This window comes from Sphaeramia orbicularis, chromosome 17 (genome assembly GCF_902148855.1).
Source record: "Sphaeramia orbicularis chromosome 17, fSphaOr1.1, whole genome shotgun sequence".
NCBI classification, from domain to species: domain Eukaryota; kingdom Metazoa; phylum Chordata; class Actinopteri; order Kurtiformes; family Apogonidae; genus Sphaeramia; species Sphaeramia orbicularis.
Window position 1 is genome coordinate 55,382,319 of NC_043973.1, and position 22,953 is coordinate 55,405,271.

The 22,953-nt window shown below is 42.5% G+C and overlaps 1 protein-coding gene across 1 annotated transcript; it reads left to right on the forward strand.

Annotated features, from left to right (window-relative positions):
- Nucleotides 1-7,172: 7,172 nt before the first annotated feature.
- LOC115437154 (prothymosin alpha-B-like) lies at nt 7,173-11,011 on the forward strand. The gene is made up of 5 exons (XM_030160305.1): nt 7,173-7,439; nt 9,679-9,744; nt 9,863-9,947; nt 10,052-10,137; nt 10,237-11,011. Exons 1-5 carry the CDS (start codon nt 7,395-7,397, stop codon nt 10,279-10,281), a joined length of 327 nt encoding a protein of 108 aa, XP_030016165.1. The 5' UTR covers nt 7,173-7,394; the 3' UTR covers nt 10,282-11,011.
- The last annotated feature ends 11,942 nt before the right edge of the window (nt 11,012-22,953 follow it).

Below are 22,953 nucleotides of genomic sequence, written 5' to 3' on the forward strand. Positions count from 1 at the left end.
TACTGACACTGGTACTTACACTGGTACTGATACTGGTACTGACACTGGTATTGGTACTGACACTGGCACTGGTACTGACACTGGTATTGGTACTGGTACTGACATGGGAGCTGATACTGACACTGGTATTGGTACTGACACTGGTACTGACACCGGTACTGGTACTTACACTGGTACTGACATTGGTACTAGTTTAGGTACTGGTACTGACACCGGTACTGGTGTTGGCACTGACATTGACACTGCTACTGGTACTGACACTGGTACTGGTACTAACGCTGGTACTGGCACTGACATTGGTACTGGTACTGACACTGACATTGGTACTGGCACTAACACTGGTACTGACATTGGTACTGGTACAGACATAGGTACTGGCACTGACACTGGTACTGGCATTGACACTGGTACTGACAGTGGTACTGATACTGGTATGGCACTAGTACTGACACTGGTACTGGTACAGACACTGGTACTGGCACTGACACTGGTACTGACACTGGTACTGGTACTGACACTGGTACTGGTACTGGTACTGGTACTGGTACTGACACTGGTACTGACACTGTTACTGGTACTGACACTGGTACTGATACTGACACTGGTACTGACACTGGTACTGGTAAAGACACTGGTACTGGCACTGACACTGGTACTGACACTGGTACTGGTACTGATACTGACACTGGTACTGGTACTGGCACTGACACTGGTACTGACATTGGTACTGGTACTGACACTGGTATTGATACTGGTACTGGTTATAGAATAGAATAGAATAGAATAGAATAGAATAGAATAGAATAGAATGCCTTTATTGTCATTATACATATGTACAACGAAATTGTAAGTGACAACTCTCTGGTGATGCGTAGTGCAAAAGTTTGAAGAAGAAAGGAAGTGTAAATATACAGTACAGGCCAAAAGTTTGGACACACCTTCTCATTCTTCGCATTTTCTTTATTTTCATGACTATTTTCATTGTAGATTCTCACTGAAGGCATCGAAACTATGAATGAACACATGTGGAATTATGTACTTAACAAAAAAGTGTGAAATAACTGAAAACATCTCTTATATTCTAGTTTCTTCAAAGTAGCCACCCTTAGCTCTGATGACTGCCTTGCACACCCTTGGCATTCTCTTGATGAGCTTCCAGAGGTAGTCACCTGAAATGGTTTTCACTTCATAGCTGTGCTTTGTCAGGGTTACTTAGTGGAATTTCTTGCCTTATTGATGGGGTTGGGACCATCAGTTGTGTTGTGCAGAAGTCAGGTTGATGCACAGCTGACAGCCCTATTGGACAACTGTTAGAATGCATATTATGGCGAGAACCAATCAGCTAAGTAAAGACAAACGAGTGGCCATCATTACTTTAAGAAATGAAGGTCAGTCAGTCTAGAAAATTTCAAAAACTTTGAATGTGTCCCCAAGTGCAGTCGCAAAAACCATCAAGCGCTCCAACGAAACTGGCTCACATGAGGACCGCCCCAGGAAAGGAAGACCAACAGTCACCTCTGATGCTGAAGATAAGTTCATCTGAGTCACCAGCCTCAGAAATCGCAAACTAACAGCAGCTCAGATTAGAGACCAGATGAATACCACACAGAGCTCTAGCAGCAGACACATCTCTACAACAACTGTTAAGAGGAGACTGCGTGAATCAGGCCTTCATGGTCAAATAGCTGCTAGGAAACCACTGCTCAGGAGAGGCAACAAACACAAGAGATTTATTTGGGCCAAGAAACCCAAGGAATGGACATTAGACCAGTGGAAATCTGTGCTTTGGTCTGATGAGTCCAAATTTCAGATCTTTGGATCCAACCGCCGTGTCTTTGTGCGACGCAGAAAAGGTGAACGGATGGATGCTACATGCCTGGTTCCCACCGTGAAGCATGGAGGGGGAGGTGTGATGGTGTGGGGGTGCTTTGCTGGTGACGCTGTTGGGGATTTATTCAAGATTGAAGGCAACCTGAATCAGCATGGCTACCACAGCATCCTGAAGTGACATGCCATTCCATCCGGTCTGCGTTTAGTTGGACCATCATTTATGTTTCAACAGGACAATGACCCCAAACACACCTCCAGGCTGTGTGAGGGATATCTGACCAAGAAGGAGAGTGATGGAGTGCTGCGCCAGATGACCTGGCCTCCACAGTCACCGGACCTGAACCCAATCGAGATGGTTTGGGGTGAGCTGGACCGCAGAGTGAAGGCAAAAGGGCCAACAAGTGCTAAGCATCTCTGGGAACTTCTTCAAGACTGTTAGGAAACCATTTCAGGTGACTACCTCTGGAAGCTCATCAAGAGAATGCCAAGAGTGTGCAAAACAGTCATCAGAGCTAAGGGTGGATACTTTGAAGAAACTAGAATATAAGAGATGTTTTCAGTTATTTCACACTTTTTTGTTAAGTACATAATTCCACATGTGTTCATTCATAGTTCTCATGCCTTCAGTGAGAATCTACAATGTAAATAGTCATGAAAATAAAGAAAATGCAAAGAATGAGAAGGTGTGTCCAAACTTTTGGCCTGTACTGTACATACAGTATAAAAACAGACATGTCACCAACCGAGAAAAAAACAAAACAAAAAGAAACAGTAGAGCTAAGTATATATTGCACTTTGACCCTGGCTGAACACTATGACATATGTTAAATATATGTCCTTTGTGAGGTATTGTCATTACAGTGTGTTCAGTACCCGTATTGCACTTGGATAAAACATACTGCTAAATGTGGAGGTGCGGGCCTGGATGGACCTGTACCTCCTCCCTGAGGGCAACAGTGAGAACAGGCTGTGTCCAGGATGTGAACCGTCGAGGCTGATGCTTCTGGCCCTGCGCAGACACCTGCTGTTATAGATGTCTGACACAGAGGACAGCTGGACTCCTATGATGTTCTGAGCTGACTTCCTGACTCTTTCCAGAGCCTTCTTGTCAGCCTGAGAGCTGCTCCTGTACCACACTAAGATGTTGTGGGTAAGGATGCTCTCCACAGAACATCTATAGAAGGACAGCAGCAGTTCCTGGGACAGGTTCACCTTACTCAGTGACCTTAAAAAGTACAGGGGCTGCCGTGCTTTTTTCACAAGGGCACTGGTGTTTCTGCCCCATGTGAGGTCCTGAGAAATGTATGTACCCAGGAATCTGAAGTCACTGACCCTCTCCACGGTGTCCCCTCGGATCAGAAGGGGAGGGGGATCCTTCCTCTTCCTCCTGAAGTCCAGCACCAACTCCTTTGTTTTCGAGGAGTTGAGTGCTAGATTATTAAGGGAACACCAGGTGGTGAGGTTCAGGACCTCCTCTCTGTCGGCCGTTTCATCATTGTTGTGGATCAGCCCCACCACAGTACTGTCATCTGCAGATTTGACAAGGATGTTGCTGTTGTGGATTGGTGCGCAGTCATGGGTGTACAAGGTGTACAGCATGGGGCTGAGCACACAGCCCTGGGGGGCCCCAGTACTCACTGTCAGGACAGAAGAGTGAGGAGGCCCCATCCTGACTGACTGCAGACGGTTGGTAAGAAAATCACCGATCCATCTGCAGGTGTGCTCACCAATACCCAGACTGCGCAGTTTGGACAACAGTCTGCTTGGAAGGAGTGTATGTCCAACCAACTGCGTTAACGTTCCCATGTTTTAGATTACGCAAGATTCCAGAGTTCGATTTGTCCAGTGTTTATGGTATGAACGGTTAAATGCAGAAAACAGAAGAGCAGAAAACAAACAAACTGAGATTAAAGGGACAGAAACAGAGGATTCCACTAACTATTGAACTGTTCTATGAAGACAGAGCAGAACGTGTAAATGTCCAGGTAGTGGAGAAGGACTGTAGGTCTGAAGTCTGTCCACTGTTCAGGACTGTGTCAGGGAACGTAGTATTCTACTCTTTGGTGCGTCAGTAAAAGTATTTCTACTCTGGTTCTTCAGTAAAAGTATTTCTACTCTTAGGTTCTTCAGTAAAAGTATTTCTACTATTTGGTACTCCACTTAAAGTATTTCTGCTCTTTGGTACTTCAGTAAAAGTATTCCTGCTCTTTGGTACTTCAGTAAAAGTATTCCTGCTCTTTGGTACTTCAGTAAAAGTATTCCTACTCTTTGGTACTTCAGTAAAAGTATTTCTGCTCTTTGGTACTTCAGTAAAAGTATTCCTGCTCTTTGGTACTTGAGTAAAAGTATTCCTACTCTTTGGTACTTCAGTAAAAGTATTTCTGCTCTTTGGTACTTCAGTAAAAGTATTCCTGCTCTTTGGTACTTCAGTAAAAGTATTTCTGCTCTTTGGTACTTCAGTAAAAGTATTCCTGCTATTTGGTACTTCAGTAAAAGTATTCCTACTCTTTGGTACTTCAGTAAAAGTATTTCTGCTCTTTGGTACTTCAGTAAAAGTATTCCTACTCTTTGGTACTTCAGTAAAAGTATTCCTACTCTTTGGCACTTCAGTAAAAGTATTTCTGCTCTTTGGTACTTCAGTAAAAGTATTCCTACTCTTTGGTACTTCAGTAAAAGTATTCCTACTCTTTGGTACTTCAGTAAAAGTATTCCTGCTCTTTGGTACATCAGTAAAAGTATTTCTACTCTTTGGTACTTCAGTAAAAGTATTTCTGCTCTTTGGTACATCAGTAAAAGTATTTCTACTCTTTGGTACTTCAGTAAAAGTATTCCTACTCTTTGGTACTTCAGTAAAAGTATTTCTGCTCTTTGGTACTTCAGTAAAAGTATTTCTACTCTTTGGTACTTCAGTAAAAGTATTTCTGCTCTTTGGTACTTCAGTAAAAGTATTTCTACTCTTTGGTACTTCAGTAAAAGTATTCCTACTCTTTGGTACTTCAGTAAAAGTATTTCTGCTCTTTGGTACTTCAGTAAAAGTATTTCTACTCTTTGGTACTTCAGTAAAAGTATTCCTGCTCTTTGGTACTTCAGTAAAAGTATTCCTGCTCTTTGGTACTTCAGTAAAAGTATTCCTGCTCTTTGGTACTTCAGTAAAAGTATTCCTGCTCTTTGGTACTTCAGTAAAAGTATTCCTGCTCTTTGGTACTTCAGTAAAAGTATTTCTGCTCTTTGGTACTTCAGTAAAAGTATTTCTGCTCTTTGGTACTTCAGTAAAAGTATTTCTGCTCTTTGGTACTTCAGTAAAAGTATTTCTGCTCTTTGGTACTTCAGTAAAAGTATTTCTGCTCTTTGGTACTTCAGTAAAAGTATTCTGCTCTTTGGTACTTCAGTAAAAGTATTTCTGCTCTTTGGTACTTCAGTAAAAGTATTTCTACTCTTTGGTACTTCAGTAAAAGTATTTCTGCTCTTTGGTACTTCAGTAAAAGTATTTCTACTCTTTGGTACTTCAGTAAAAGTATTCCTGCTCTTTGGTACTTCAGTAAAAGTATTCCTGCTCTTTGGTACTTCAGTAAAAGTATTCCTGCTCTTTGGTACTTCAGTAAAAGTATTTCTACTCTTTGGTACTTCAGTAAAAGTATTTCTGCTCTTTGGTACTTCAGTAAAAGTATTTCTGCTCTTTGGTACTTCAGTAAAAGTATTTCTACTCTTTGGTACTTCAGTAAAAGTATTTCTACTCTTTGGTACTTCAGTAAAAGTATTTCTGCTCTTTGGTACTTCAGTAAAAGTATTCCTGCTCTTTGGTACTTCAGTAAAAGTATTCCTGCTCTTTGGTACTTCAGTAAAAGTATTTCTGCTCTTTGGTACTTCAGTAAAAGTATTTCTGCTCTTTGGTACTTCAGTAAAAGTATTTCTACTCTTTGGTACTTCAGTAAAAGTATTTCTGCTCTTTGGTACTTCAGTAAAAGGACACTCGCTGAACTCCTCCTCTGTTTACTCAGATTTTTACTTTTGTTTCAGATCTTGCTTCATTTTCGGTGTGATATTAACTCTGTTGAGGACGGGAGTTCTCTGTTGTATTTGTACTTTTACTTCAGAAGTTCTTCCTCCAACAGAACCGGGACCAGAGCCGGTTCTTGGTGTTCGTGGACCCTCATCCTGATCCGACACAGATCATGGCGTCGGACGGTACCGTGTACCTCCGCGGTCCGGATCCCGGATCCAAAGCCGCACTTTGCTGCAGCCGCGTTTGAATTGACGGACATGCCCTTCAGCCAATCAGTGCCCGCCCTGCGTCAAAACCGTGTTTATTCCACTTACTGCGCCAATCGGCACGGCACTCGGCTGCGCGTGCGTCATCGGAGTAGAATGTGAATGTGGGCTGCCCGTTACCGGAGCGCACTCCGCTCCCATCCCCCAACCCGACAGCTATGTCGGCGGCTTTTCTTGTCGCCGCTTTGTCCTTGTAAAAGCCATGTGTACTAAAGTGGGTAAGAAACATCCGTGTTTGCCCTCGTGTTTCATAAGAATGCGGTCAGATCATGAGCACAGTAGAATGGTTTGCGCACTTCTTGTCTCATCGCATGTCTGTTGTGTCGCACTGCTTTTTGTCCTCCTCCCCCTCCTCCTCCTCCACGGGGCTTTTCTCTAACAATAGAGGAAATGAGGCCACGAGCTCCGCACTGGTCCGCACACATTCACCAACACCACAGCACTGTTTGGTTTGTTCGACGTGGATTGTGTGTTTATTTGCGTCGACCTTGGCGCACGAATTTATGATCTGTTATGTAAAAAAAAAAAAAAGTGTCAAGTGCGCAGTGAAATGAGTGAGATCCAACATGGACGCCGGGAAGGGGCGGGGCCGACACGGTCCCAGAGGAGCCATGGCGGCCGCGCGCTCCGCTCTCTGCGCCTTTTATGTGATTGATAAGTGCTCCTGCGGCCGGTGATGAGGCGGCCAGGCTCAAATTCAGCTCCAACCCACTAACTCTGGACACATTTGTGCTTTTTGTGTTGAGAACCTGCCGCTCTCAGCCCCTGGCCGCGGCGGTGGGCGGGAGGACGGCTCGAGCCGCCGCTTGACTCGACCAGACGAACATCAATCAATCAAAGTGTGACACTACGTCAGCCTCCGCGCCGCCTGTCCGCGCGCAGTTCGGTGCGTACTTCGATCCGAACCGAGCGCCGTGGTTTTACCGGTGTGGGCCGGAGCGCCGCGGTGTTCGGCGGGTCTGTTTGGGTCGGTTTGACCGGACTCGGTATTGTTTTTCGGGGACAGATGCAGCGGCGGGGGTGAATCAGACGGACAGGAGGGGGCGTGGCGTCCGCTCCGGGTTTAGAAATTCTATCCATTGTTCCACTCCAACGCGCGCAGAGAACACCTCTGTGGAGCGTCCGGCCAATCAGCGGCCGCGGACCTCCTCTGGACTCCGCCCACTAGCCTATATTAAAGGCTCGGCCGTCAGCGGCATTGGCCACTGGCACAAAATAAGACAAAGTGAACCCGAGGAGAGGATTTACTTTATTCACCTTTGAGTTCAGCCGTCCTTTATTTTCCAACTAAAACAATGGCAGACACACAGGTGGACTCCGGCTCGGACATCTCTGCCAAGGTAAGCCGCCCCCCCCTCCGCCGGCCCGACTCTCTGACCCCCCCCCTCAGTGAAGCTCTAACCCAGATTTTAAAGCTCCGCTCCCGTCGTCGTCGCTTCGCGCTCACCGGACTGGGCCGAGTCTGAGCGGAGGACGGAACCGGAGGAAAAGGAGGGAAAAGTCGCCGTTGAGGCTGACCTGGGAGTTTGTGATGGGGGGTTCGGTGGCACCGGGGAGCGGGGGGCTGCGCTGCGCATCATGGGAACGGGCAGCGCCGCGGCTCATTGTCCGGAGACTAAGAGTCTGCGCGGGTTCTTTGTTTATCCGGGCAGCTCGGTTCTCCATCAGCTTCGAAACCGAACATCTCCGACCAGCGGCGGCTCCGGCTCCCCCTCACTGTGCTTTTGGAGCATTTCTCCGCACCTCCGTCCTCCGCACCTCCGCTCTATTCCTACATTTATCCCCGTCCTGCAGGCTGCTTAATGCCCGTTAATTCTCGGATAAATCCCGCTCCGGGCTCCGGTTCGCTCTGGTCCCGGGCGGGTTTGTGAGCAGAGCGGTAACCGTGGCTGAGCAGCGGGTCCCGGGCTTCACGGAGGCTCCGTCCGGGGCTGGAGGGTGAGCCCGGTCCGTTTGAATGGACGGAGGCGGCGGTGCGTAATTCACACCGATGTCAACTTTGGCTCCGGTGCGCGCGCGCGTCTGTGTGTGTTGGTGTGGATGTTGTGTCGGTGTGTTATGTTCGGGCCCGTTCCAGAAGGCACCGGGTCGTCCGACCCGGTTTGTTTACCGACTGTGGAGGTCGGCTGGTTCAGCTCCGTTCGGACCGGGGAGCCTCCGCGCGCCGAGTCCCGGCTTCCGCCTTTTCTCCGGTGTGTTTGGAGCCTGTTCTCAGGGCGCGTTTGTGTCTCAGGGGAAAAGTTTCAGTGTTTTGTTTGTTTTTTTTTTCTCTCTCTCCCTCTCTCTCTTTTCCCTCCGGGTGCGGGTGCGTGTCCGTGGGGGTGTGCGGGGCCGCCGCTGCTCTCCGTCTTTGTCCGTCTGTCCGTCCGGGTTTTGCGCCTCTGCTCCGGAACATCTCTGTGCTTCTTTTCTAAAATGCTGCTTTCCATCCAGGTGGACTTTGAGTCACATCGGGTAAAACTTTAATAGCCCCCCACCACCACCTCCAACATCCCCTCCCCTCCGCGGCTCCGGAGCGGCGCTAGAGAACAGGATCCAGCCTGTGGATGAGACCCGCGGACGTGAATAATTCTGAGTCTTATAACAAATGAACATATGGGGGGGGGGGGCGGAGGGAAAAGTTGGGGCCTGGTATTACCGCTGATAATCCGGGGGGGGGGGGGGGGGGGGGGGGGCGTCTGTTCACTCTATTTATAGTGTGTGGAGCATTTTTACGCACAAGAAGCGCCTTTTTACGCACAGTGCGCGGAGCCAGAGTGAACAAGGAGCCGCTTCAGACCTAAACCAGCTTAATGGATTTGAACCAATGAGATTATGTAAAGCAATTAATCAATAACAGTATATGAGGCTGGGTGAGGGAGGCGCGTGCAGCGGGGATAAAGCGCTGCGCGCGCGGACGGTGTCGACCGAACCAGGGGCTATTAATAGGCGGCGGGCGGTTTTCCGGTGTTATTAGTGGGGGGAAAAAAGGCAAAGAAAAGCCCCGACGGCATGTTCGGACGTTGCGTTTGGCGGCCTCGTTTCCCGGTCCCGCACCGCCGCGTCCTCCGCTCCGGTCCGCGCCTGCCATGTGTCGGCTTCTATTGTCCTACAACAAGCGGTGGCAGCAGCGTGCGTCTCGCTGCCGCCTCCTCCTCCGCCTCCTCCTCCTCCTCTTCTTCCTCCTCCACCGCCTCCTCCCCTGCTCCTGTGTTATTTTAAACGGAGCGGTGCATCCTGGGTATTGCAGTGCCTCTCCCGGGCGTGTCTCGTGACATATGGCGGCGACGGCAGCCCGCAGAAGACTACAATACCCAGAGTGCCCCGGGGGCCACATCAAAGTATCAGATTACAACACATTAGAGGGGATGGAGTGGGAGGGAGGGCGGGGGGAGGATCTGCAGAGACCAGTATGGTGTTTAAATAGGAAGGCTCCATTCTGACAAGCACAGGGACTGAAAAATGTGCATTTACCCAGAATGCACCGGGGCTTGTCTAAGTAGGCCAAGAGGTAGAGGAGCAGGTACAGCTCTGTGGACGCTCACAGCTGCTGCTAACTTTTCTGTTGCTGTTTTTTTTTATATATATATATAACTTTAGGACCTGAAAGAGAAGAAACTGGCAGAGGAGAAGGAGAATGGCAAAGACGCCGCCACCAATGGAAAGGTAACGCCCACTTCCATCAAACACCTACATCACCTGGGAAATGGCGGCAGAGATGCAGTGGGACGACACCTCCGGGACACAAACGCAATGCTAACGATGCCAAATGTTGTGTTTTCAGGAGAACGAGGAGAACGGCGAGCCCGACGTAGATGATGAGGAAGACGAGGAAGTGGATGAGGAAGACGAGGAGGACGACGGAGAAGGTGATTTTAAAAAAAAACAAAAAAAAGCATCTCAAAGATTGCAAATATCAAAGTCAAAGGTGTGACAGATGAGTAAAAAGTTGTGGTTTTGTTTTGATGTCCAGGTGACGAGGAGGACGAGGAGGAAGATGACGACGAGATCGAGGGCGGCACGAAACGGGCAGCTGAGGACGACGACGAGGACGACGAGGTGAGGCTACGCACCTGAGCCCGCCCACACGCCGGCCAATCACAGCGCTCCATCTGCACCCCTGACACCCACTCACCGTCCTCCTTCTTCTCATTTCAGGATGACGTCGAAACCAAGAAGCAGAAAACCGACGACGATGATTGATGCGTTTCCGCGGCGCCATCCTGCTGATCCACTTCCTGGTTCTCCACCTGCGACGGTTTTTGAAGTCTCAGGTGGAGGATCTGGAGGACTGAATTAAGAAAAAATAATTTAAAAAAAAAACAAAAAAAAAAACAAACCCAACATGGTCATTAGCAAGTAGAGTTCAACAACAGCTACGACATCACCACGACCACACCCACTCGATCTCCCCTCAAACTGCGACAAATTTTCTAGAGGAACCCATCGACGCAGAAATCCGGCTTCACAACAACGACAACAACACGAAAAGGAGAATTTGTTTGTATTTTTATTTACATTTTATATTTTTGTACATATTGTTCGGAGGGGGGGTCGGTTTCTCTCTCAGCAGCGATCTCTTCAGACCAAAATCGGTGCTTCTTTAACAAAAAGATTTTACTTGGTTGACCATGTTACAATATCTCAACAGATACTAGAAAAAAAACATGTAAAAAAAAAAGTACAAAAAAACATGAAAGAACCTCTTAAGCCGTTGAACTCAGAGCATTCCAGTAAATTTAATGTATGTACTTTAGCTGTACCATAACTAGTTTGTTTGTATGGGAGGGTAAGGCCAAAGAAAAGAGCCTCTTTTCTTTTTCCTTTTATTTTGTTTTTTGTCAGCGACTTTTTGTTTTATGACGGCCTGTTTTGATGTATGTGCGAAGTTTGTTGTTTGACAATAAACCGGACTTTTATTTTGTGAGTTGTACTTTTGTATCTCTGCCTGGTTTTCTCTGTCCGAGGGGGTCGGAGTCAAGGTTATAATAGTTTTGACTTATTTTTTCTCTAATTCAGTTCGTTTTAATTTGTTTTTAGAGCAGGTTTGCTAGTTTTTATTAGTTTTCATTATTTTAGTTTTTTTTTTTTTCTCTTCTTTGTCGTATTCACATAAATCCCAGACAGGACTCTGCTGCTTTCTCCCAACTTTAGTCCCCATGTTCCCAGGTAGAGTGGGGACCAGAAGACGACTGGAAACCACAAGTCACAGACTGTCAGGTGTCGTATGGTGACAGCAAGTAAAATTGCTAAAACGAAATAAATTGCTTTCAACAGTGACAAAGATGCAAACGAAGGGAATTTTATCCATTTTAGTTTTGTAAGCACACCATACAGTTTCAGTTATGTTTTTTTCTTTTAATTCTAGTTTCTATTTCAGTTAACGAAAATGTTTTTACAATTCTAGTTTTCGTCGTGTCGTTAGTTTTTGTTAATGATAATAACCTTGGTGGACATGAACACACAGTCACATATGTAAAGGTCTGAGGATGTTTCCCTGGGGTTCTTCTTCACTTAGACCAGGACTCTCAAACTCATTTAGGTTCAGGTCCCACATTCAGCCCAGTTTGATATGAAGTGGGCTGGAACCAGTAAAATAATGACATCATAACCTATAAATAATGACAACTCCAAGTTTTTCTCTTTATTTTAGTTTAAGAAAAAAAATATATATATTGTAGAAAAAATGTGAATAACCTGAAAAAACTGAAATTCCATTAGAAAAATCAGTGCAATTTGAACAATATTCTGCCTTAACTTATTATTTATACATGTGTATTACACAATGTTACGCAAATGTAGAAAAGGAAGAATATTGTTCAAATTTAGGAGTTTGGAACTAAAATAAGAACAGTTTGACATCACTAACCCCATTTTTATCCAGAATTTTTATCCGTTTTAGTTTTATAAACACACAATACAGTTTCAGTTATGGTTTTTTTTGTGTAATTATAGTTTTTATTTCAGTTAATGAAAATGTTTTCTCAATTCTAGTTTTTGTCATTTCATTAGTTTTAGTTAATGATAACCTTGGTTGGAGGTCAAGACGGGCATCCTTGGCCTCGTAGTGTAACGGCCTGAGTCGGCGGCGCCAAACATACGGCCCGTGGGTCAGAACCGGCCACGTAACAGCCCTGTCCGGCCCACAGCTGAGTTGAATGTTCACTGGAGACGTTAAGAGTCCATTTGTGTCAAACCAGTAAATAAAAAGATAGAACGAGCCATAAATAATGACTAACTGTTCAGTTCAAACCAGGGCTCTCAAACTCATGTTCTTTCAGGTTCCAAATTCAGCCTGATTTGATCTCCAGTGGGTCAGACCAGTAAAATAATAACAGAATAACCTGTAAATGACAACTACAAATTTATGTCTTTGTTTTAGTGCAAAAAAAAAAAAAAAAAATTACAAAAATACTTTTATAAACTATCCAAACAAAAAAAGATGTGAATAACCTGAAAAAAACTTTAATTTCTTAAGAAAAATAAGTGCAATTTTAACAATATTCTGCCTCAACTTATCATTTCTACATGTGCATTATGGGCAGGCATGTAAGAAAATATTGGTATCACAATATATCGCGATATTTCGCTTCACAATACTGAATCGATATTTTTAGGAGGTTAATTTTTGTTTTTCAAACTTTTATTTCTATATTCACATGGGTATTTTGCTCTGTTTGTTTACTATAGTATTATTGTGATATTGCAGGTCATACATATAGTTCTTTTAAACTGATAATGCAGTTTTGTTCAATAATGGATAATTCAATCATCCTAAAAGCACTTTTTACTGTCTGAAAGAGGCAAATGTTTGTTTTTTTTTGGGAATGCGCAAAAATAATGTTCTGATGTTGGATGCAAGGTTTTAATAGTTTTGGATTTTTCATTATAGTTTAGTTTTATTTAGTTTTGACTTTTTTTTCTCTAATTCAGTTTGTTTTAATTCGTTTTTAAAGCAGGTTTGCTAATTTTTATTAGTTTTCTTTTTTTTCTAAATGCTTAGTTTTAGTACTAGTTTTAGTTTTTTTTTATATCTTTTCTCTTCTTCTCTGTCGTCGTATTCAAATAAATCCCAGACAGGACTCTGCTGCTTTCTCCCAACTTTAGTCTCCATGTTTCCAGGTAGAGTGGGGACCAGAAGACGACTGGAAACAGACGGACTGTCAAGTGTCGTATGGTACCGCTAGATAAAATTGCTAGAGTGAAATAAATCGATTTCGTATCAATCCGACGTTGACAAAAACGAAAACAAAGGGAATTTTATCCATAATTTTTTATCCATTTTAGTTAGTTTTATAAGCACACAATACAGTTTCAGTTAGTTATAGTTTTTTTCTTTCAAACGCTGCATTGTTAGTTTTTCCAGGAAATAATTTTTTTAAAAAAGAAACAAAACAGAAAATATCACCTTGTTAACAGTATCGTGATATATCATATTGTGATCCTAGTATTGTGATTTGTATTGCATCTCCAGAGTCTTGCCGACACAAAGCCCTAATTATGGATCAGATCTACAAAGACACTAAACACTGAGGAACAGGCAGAAAATAGTTCAATTTGTGTGGAATTTTCTTTAGACATTTCAAGTTGTTCATATTTGTTCAGGTTATTCACATTTTATTGGTACAGGATAGTTTGTAAATGTAAATATTTTCATAATTTAATGTTATTTTTTGCACTAAAACAAAGACAAAAATTTGAAGTTGTTAACTCTAGATTTTTTACTTAATTCAAATTTTTTGCTAAATTTGAGATTTTTTTTGGCTTAATTCATGATTTTTTTTGGTTTAAATCAAGATTTTTTTTTTTTTTGACTTAATTCAAGATGAAGAAGGAGCTGAACCGAGAGGTGAAGCTCTTGATTTACCGGTCAATCTACGTTCCTACCCTCACCTATGGTCATGAGCTTCGGGTCATGACCAAAAGCACAAGATCCCGGATACAAGAGGTCGAAATGAGTTTCCTCTGCAGGGTGGCTGGGCGCACCCTTAGGGATAGGGGGAGGAGCTCGGAGTAGAGCCGCTGCTCCTCCACATCGAGAGGGGCCAGCTGAGGTGGCTCGGGCATCTGTTTCGGATGTGTCCTGGACGCCTCCCTGGGGAGGTGTTCCGGGCACGTCCCGCCGGGAGGAGACCTCGGGGAAGACCCAGGACACGTTGGAGAGACTATGTCTCCCGGCTGGCCTGGGAACGCCTCGGGGTCCCCCCGGAAGAGCTGGAGGAGGAGTCTGGGGAGAGGGAAGTCTGGGCATCCCTGCTTAGACTGTTACACCCGCGACCCGGCCCTGGATAAAGCGGCAGATAATGGATGGATGGATAATTCAAGATTATTTTTTTTTACTTAATTGAAGATTTTTTTTTTTTTTGCTTAATTCAACATTTTTCCTTATTTCAAGCTAATTTTTTTTTTTTTTTGCTTAATTCAATTCAAGGCTGTGGAATTTTTGACTAAAACAAAGACAACAATTTGAAGTTGTCATTATTTATAGACAATGTAATATTTTTTTCACATTTCACAGAAGAAAATCTGCAGTCTTTCTTTTTTGTCGGTTCTTCTGCTGTTATTATTTGACTGTAGATCATATTGTTCTGTATGTGGAACCTGAACTAAAATGAGTTCCACAGCCTTGACTGTGGAATTTTTGCACTTTGTAAATTCATCCCAGGGGCCGAATTGGAACCTTTGGGGGGGACGCATGTTTGACACCTCTGACCTAAACCATATTCTGTCTGTTAATAAATGTGTTGGGCCTTCGTTTATCCGTTGTCAAACACATTCGATCATATAATGTACGTGGATTAATCAGTAGAGGTGTAATATTCAAGAAATTTCAGTTTTGTTTTTTTTTTTTTTTTGGTGGAAGGAACATCTGTAATGTAAACATTTTCACATTTTCACAGGATGACTTGACTTTTTTTTAACTCTAAAACAGAAACATTTACAGTTGTCATTATTTCTAGACTCTTTTCTGTATTTTTTTTTTCTGGTCATTTAAGGTCATACTGGACTGGATGGAGAAACTGAACTATATTTTTGGGTCAAACTGTGATTGAAGCTGCTGATGTCAGATAGGATTGGCTTCAATGGACCAATCCTGTGCTCTTTAGCTTCTGTTTGATGCAGATAAAGAGGAAAAGAAAATAGGCTTTAGGCTCTGTTCACACTGAAGGTACATGTGTCCAAATGTGACCTGGATCTGATCTGTTCCAGGCAGTTTGAACAGCACTAATCTGACCCAGACCACTTTCACACGTGGTCCGAAATCTGACCCGGACCACTTTCACACGTGGTCCGAAATCTGACCCGAATCACTTTCATACGTGGTCCTAAATCTGACCCGGACCACTTTCATATGTGGTCCTAAATCTGACCCGGACCACTTTACAGGGTTTCCACAGGTCATTAAGTCATTAGACAGATTTTGTGAAAATTAAGGCCTTAAATGTCACTAAAAAGCATTAAATTTGATGTCCAGAGGCATTAAAAAATTAAATACACTTGATGAAAAAAAAACATGACTTCTACAACTAATGAAGCCCAAAGTGAAACTTAACACAATTCACCTCAAACTCTGTTCTTTTGTGACTACTGACACTGTGCACCGGTGGTATGAAGCTAGCGATGTATAAAATAAAAAGTAGTGGGCCCAGAGTGGAGCCTTGGGGTACTCCAGAGGGGCCATTGCAGGGTCCTAGGGACCTAATTATGCTATGAGGAAGTACTACTACAATCACACACAGTAAAGTAAGTGAAATGTGTGTTTGCTGACTACAAACAGGAGTGCTTTGACTGAAACACCCTTAAATACTTTTCTTCAGACTGTCTTACCTGTGGTTGTTGGAGTAGTACTGTCAGATTTTACTTCTCCTTCAGTACTTGTATTTGAGTACTGGTACTTTACTTTTACAGGTTTACTTCCTCGTCAGATGATCGTTTGACTCGATGCACTTAAATATCGATCATTAATGACTGATTAGTTTCTAATTTTACATGTTAAACTTTACTTTATACATGAAGTGCTTCTACTGCAGTTCTGTACTTCAGTCCATGTTTGAGGTACTTGTACTTGAGTATTGCAGTAGAATTTTGTACTTAACTGCATTCTTCAGTATCAGGGATAACTAGGATTTTGTAACATGTTAATCTCATTAGTTTGTTGTGTTCTATAAAACCTTCGTGACCACATTTGTTATAAAAGCACTAAGGTCAAGTACTTTTACTTTGATATAGATTTTAGATACTAGTATTTGTGTATTTTCTTGACAGCATGTTCTGTCCCTCGTACTTGCACTTGTTGAATGTTTTCCTCTACATCCTGTCAAACAGAAATAAACAGATACTTTTGGTCATTAAACCCCGCCTCCTGGATGGGTAATTATGCTACATGTGTATATTTTAAAATAAATGATTGGAATAATTCGACCTGCTGAAGATCTTTTACATTTTTATAATCAACTTTGAATACTTGAATGATTTTTTTTTTAACATTTCGGTCTTATTTCTTGGTGACTTGAATCTTAAATAGTCCCTATGAAACTTTACTTCAGTTGGAAAGTACATTAACAGCTGTACTTTTAGTTAAATACACATTTGAGGTATTTTTACCTGAATATTATCTGATAGTAGGTGTCTGAAAAAGTAACAGGACGAGTCGACTTCACATCTGTTATTGATCATGAAAACGGTTGTTCATCTTCAACTTCAATTAAATGGATAATTTTTCATATTTACTCAGTGTCATTTGTACAAATTAGTTCAAACTCTTTAAATGAACTGATTTAAACTCTCTACATGGACTGATTTCAATTCTTTAAAGGTGTGGTAGACTTTCATCCCCAGTGTTTCCTCACATCTGTCAAACCTCAGTCATATCCTCGGGATCATTTGTCCGTTAGTCTTTCTGTCATTACTCACCTGAATCTCTTCCTCATGGTGAACAGTTTCTTAGTTCCATCCACCAGAAACAAACCATGTGTTTACAAACAGAGCCAGGAGGGAACTCGGGCATCTGAGGAATTTTGTCGTGGCATGCATTGTGGGAAACAGAAGTTCGCGCAGCTGCAAGAAACACGATGCGGAAACAGCAGGAGCTCCGCTTCCCTCCAGCTGTTTCTATGTTTCAGCCGTTACCGCATTGTATTTCTTGCATCCATGTAATATCATATGGTTGCGCTGCGGCTGCAGCTGTCAGGTAGCATCCATCCGTCCGTCCATCCATCCATCCATCCATCCATCCATCCATCCTCTTCTCCTAGTCCTGGACTAATCAGTCTAATGGATGCCCAGACTCCTCCCTCTCCTCAGACTCCTCCCTCTCTCCAGACTCCTCCTCCAGCTCCTCCAGGTGTTCCTCAGGTCTCTCCAGTGTGTCCTAGGTCTTCTCTGAGGTCTTCTCCCGGTGGGACATGTCCAGAACACCTCCCCAGGGAGAAGTCCAGGTGGCACCAGACACAGACACCTGATCCACCTCAGTTGGACCCTCTGGATGGGGAGGAGCAGCGGTGGTTAGACACTGCTAAGAAACAACTAATTAATTATTTATACACACACACACACACACACATATAGAGGCCACTTGGCTTTTATAATATAGATGTATAATAATTTATTATAATAATATATAATCACAGGATAAAAGTTATAATAAAGTCCTAACAGTAATGGCAGTCATAACAATGATACATGTAATGAGTAGCATAAATAATAATAATAATAGTAATGATAATAATAGAAATAATATTAATGATAATGACAGTAATATTAGCCTTCATACCGCAGTGGTGTGTTTAAGGTCCCACATATTGCCTGTATTTTCTGCATCTTTTGCTCCATATCTGGCCTGAGTGTTATACTTTCTACATAAGTGACACCATTATCAGTCACTTCTCTCTGGTATTTTTGTGCTTTGAGTTGTTTGAGCTGTTATTTCCTCATTGGAGTCTGTTTGTGGAACCTCCAACCTGTGCTGGAGGGTTTGGAGTCCGTCTGTCCGTCCATCCGTCCTACAGTTCCACATTCAGTGCTGTTTGTGTTGGTGTATTCGACAGAGGTGTAAACTGGTTCCTGTGGCTGTTTGCCGTCGGTACAGTTTCCACTTCGCTGTTTTTCGTTCCAGACCAACATGATGGAGCCTGAGTGGCGGAGGAGGATCTGATCTGTGTCGGGTCATGTCGGCCGATGCCTTCAGGGCCCCAAACGCAGCGAGGAAGTCGACGCACAGGAATGCAGAAGCATCAGAGAAGGCGGCAGTATTCAGACACAGCGGGTGATGAACCCAGATCAGCTCCACATCATCCACAGGTCAGAGGTCAGAGGTCACGTCTGCTTCAAAGAAAGAAATCAGCACCTGGATTTAACTCAGAGCAAAGAGATCAGACACTTCCACTGGGTCAAAACTGCACTGGTTAACTGATGCATGAGGAGGAAACAGGTCCAGGGCTCTGAAGCATCCAGACTGACCCGGGTCCAGAGGGACAGGAACAGCTCAACTAACGAAACCAGGCTGAGGTACAGAAAAACTATCGGAAAGATGGTTTAAACTGACTCAAACCTGGTAGAACTAATGTAAGAGATAGTAAAACTAAACTAAAAGGTGGATAAAATCAACAAAAAAAGTAGTAAGACCAAACTAAAAGACAGCTAAAAGTGACTGAAGGATGATTAAACTAGACTAAAATAAAGTAAAACCAAACTAAGACATGGCTTAAACTGACTTAATCTGGTAGAACTAGTGAAAAAGATGGTAAAACTAAATTAATCTAAATGTCTACAAACATGGAAATAACTGATGTGACATTGAATCCAACCTAAAGTTGGATCAGTATTAGAATGTGTGACTTTTATTGATGGAGTTGATCAATAGTGTATTCAGTAGTTCCATAAACATGTAATTGATTCTTCCCAGGTCAGAAGCAGACATATTTGGATGGAACTGTTGTTGAATGCTGTAATGAGTCATGATGGATCCAGAAAATGAACGAATGAAGGATTGAAATGAACCAACGCAAACATGTTTCTATGAAGAAGAAGAAGGAGAAGAAGAAGAAGAAGAAGAAGAAGGAGAAGGAGAAGATGGAAGAGAAGAAGAAGAAGGAGAAGAAGAAGAAGAAGAAGAAGAAGAAGGAGAAGAGGAAGAAGAAACGTCAAACACTGACACAGGACTTACATCTGTTCTCCTGTTTCTGCTCAAATTTATGACCAAAATATGACATCACATCTGTTTTAAACCTTCATATGTTTTTTATTTTGTTCAGGTTTTATGTGTGTGATGATAAATATAAACATGTACATACATGTTTTTCTTACTGACATCATTTATTGGATAGTTTTAGATTTTTCTGTTCTGTTCAACTTCTTCCAACACTGGGTGTTTGTTGCTCTGGCGTCACCGTGAGGACATATGTGGAAATAAAATAGAAACCCAGACGGTCCAGGTCCAGGTCTAGGTCCAGGTCAGGTGTGTGGATGCTATGAACTTTTAAACTGTTCAACAATTTAAGGTTAACTACCGTTTAATTAAAAAAAAAAAAAAAATCATATTTAATTTATTTTTGGTACAAAATACAAACACATTAGATAAATGAAAAATAACCTGTAAAGAAAAAACTGTTAAGAAATGTCAGACAAATTATTGTATTATATTATATTATATTATATTATATTATATTATATTATATTATATTATATTATATTATAGGATCAGACCTGGATGTGGATCATGGTGTCTCCTGGTGAATTCGTGACAGAAGGTCAGTTTAAATCCAACTGTTTCACTACAAAAGGAAGGAGGACTTTCACCACTTCCGGTCCTGAATATGCTAACGTTAGTTAGGTGGCTAACACTTTAGCTGTCATTGAGTGTTGCCATTGTTACTGTTATTCAAACAGGTCCGTTTCTGTTCAGCTCATTAGGGGTATTTTTGATCAAGGTTATTTTTCACGTGTAAAGTGACAGAGACAGGAAACGGGAAAGTCGCATTTCGCGATTTTAATGGCGTTCGAGTGACTACAACCGACTAGCATTGAGCTAATTACCAGCTAGCTCTCGAAGCTTGCTTGAAGAATATTTTTTAAACTATATGCTCAATTATATCGGCATATATGTAGTTGACAAATGATAAAAAATATTATACATTTATAATACATCCTTTAAAGAAACGTGCAATAAAATAAGATAGAAAATTTCTGTTGTTTAAGGATCTATAATATAAATCTAGCTAGCTAATGTTTCTGATATGCTCATTTTGGAATTAATGCTAATGCTACTTAGTGGCTTAACACTCACATTTTAGAACTTAAGAGTTTTGTGTGTTTTTTTTTTTTAATCTAATCCCCCCCCCCCCCCCCCCCCCAAAAAAAAAAAACCCCAAAAACAAACAAAAAAAAATACCTCTATGCATGGACAGAAATGTTCTTTCTTTTTTTCCATCTAACTTGTCTTCTGTTTTTGGTGGAGGGTCTTTGTTGGGCTGTTTTGTGTAGTTTTAGTTAGGTGTCATAATAAGTTACTGTAAGTGGATTTATTTTGCCATTTGTTGATTTAAATGAAGTGAACTTATTTACAATTATTTCCAACTCAGTCATGTTGTTGAATAAATGTCAGTTTTGCTGGTGTTCTGACGTATCTTCATATTTGATTTTCCACTAACATAAGTTTCCTTTTTTTTGTGTTTCAGGTCTTTAGAACTATCTCCAGTTGGGTTTTTCGATGGACAGTGATGGACATTTGTGTCCAGAGTCTAGGATGGACACTGGACGCCCTCTGACCTTTCATACCAGTGAACCAGGATACTTCCTGAAGTGTGTGGGTGGAATTCACTTCATATGACACCAACTCTCCCTTTGGTGAGTACAGAACATGTCTTTGTGGTCTTTTTAGACGGTGAGCCATAACGTTGTCTGTCCTCTGAGCTGCCAACACCATTCAGCGCCAAAACAAACGACAAAACAAATGGACTAAACCTTGTGAACTCTATTATTTTGTTATGTATGATAGTGTTACACTGAAAAGCCAATAACGATGCAATATTTAGCAACAAGCACATACTTCCTTATTGGACTAGAGGAGACAAATTAAAGGTTGTCATTCAGTTTACCTGAGTGATGTTTGATGACATAAGGCCTGTAGTTTTCTATCATTTTAACCAGTGAAAAGAGCATTTTTCAGATCTCTGAAAGTTATCAGACTTTTCGGACCATCATGCATGTTTCAGGTTTGTGTTCAACACAAACAACAGGAAAGACAATTGAAAACGGGGCTTACACTGTCAGGGGCCGACCCCAAGGGTACATCCCCCACATCCCCCCAATCCTCTGCTATATATAAATCTGTCGACTAGGGATGCAACGGTACAGGTTCTCCACAGTTCAGTATATACTGCGGTTCTTGAGTCACAGTTCACGGTGTGGTACAGTTCAGACACAGAGGCCGCTACTAAGACCAAGAGAGTGGACCGCATCAGTCCAGTTCTGAGGTCTCTACACTGGCTCCCTGCCTCTCAGTGAATAGACTTTAAAATTCTCTTACTAGCATATAAAGCACTGAATGGTTTAGGCCCAAAATACATCAGAGACCTTCTAGTCCAGTATGAACCATCCAGACCACTCAGGTCATCTGGTGCAGGTCTGCTCTGTGTTCCCAAAGTCACAACTAAACATGGAGAATCAGCGTTCAGTTTCTATGCTCCATATATCTGGAACAAACTACCAAAAATGTCAGGTCTGCTGAGAGTCTGAGTTCTTTTAAGTCAAAGTTAAAGACTCACCTGTTCACTGCTGCCTTTGACTAAAAGGCTTTTGACTTTTTAAAATATATATTCTCTTTCGAAACTCTGCACTGCAACTCTTACTTTAATATGTGTGTGTTTTTATAATCACCTTTTACATGTTTCTTTTATAATGTTTTAAATGTGTTTCTTTTTCCTGTCATTGTATTTCAATGTCCTGTGTGAAGCCTCTTGAATTGCCTTGTTGCTGAAATGTGCGATACAAATAAACTTGCCTTGCCTTGCCTTGCCGGCTGTGCACCGAAACCCAGTTGGGTGCTGAAGGAGAGCCTTCATGCTCATTTATGTTCACTTTACCCACGGAAACAGGTTTGTTTGTTTCTAACGTTGGCATGTGTCACTGCCTTCATACTTCCACATGTCCTGTATGTGGGAATGAGCGTTTCTCAATCAATCCACCAGAGGGTGCCACTCTTAATTACCATACTGGACAAATACCATGAAGAAGAGTAAAGTTTTTTGAGAAGAAGAAGAAGAAAGTCAATAATACCAAACATGGTGCAGACAGAAGAGGTTTTACTAATGTTCATATTCAGAAGGGGCGTTATCATAAATATGTCGGTAGTTTTTCACTGACTCACACAGTCACCCTTTGAAAAGTTCCACTATTTATGGAAATGATTCTGTTCAAATCTCAACACTCTCCCCTGTGGTTCCCAGTGGTACTGCTCCGTATTCTCTGTCTGGTTACGGATCTGCAAACTCCCAGAAAACAGACAGATTTACACATGTAATGTAGGCAGAGGACGGACAGAACGCTTCATCTGTATCCATCTGTGTCTGTAATGTAGAGAATAAATGAGCCCTTACTCAGAACTGGATTCAAGTTCTGTTTAAGTCAAACGGGCCGGGTGCAGCATACAGCTGTGGCTCTGTCCGACTCCGACCAATGACAGTAGAATTCAGTCAGTCAGTCATCTTGCAAAGCTCTAATGTAAACACGAGTTGTCCGGAAATGTCATTTGAAAATGACAAATGAGCCGTACCACCGTACGTGCTCGTATTGAACCGTGAGGGGCATACCGTACGGTACGACGGTACGATGTCTACCGTTGCACCCATACTAGTCACAATAACTGTTAGACAATCG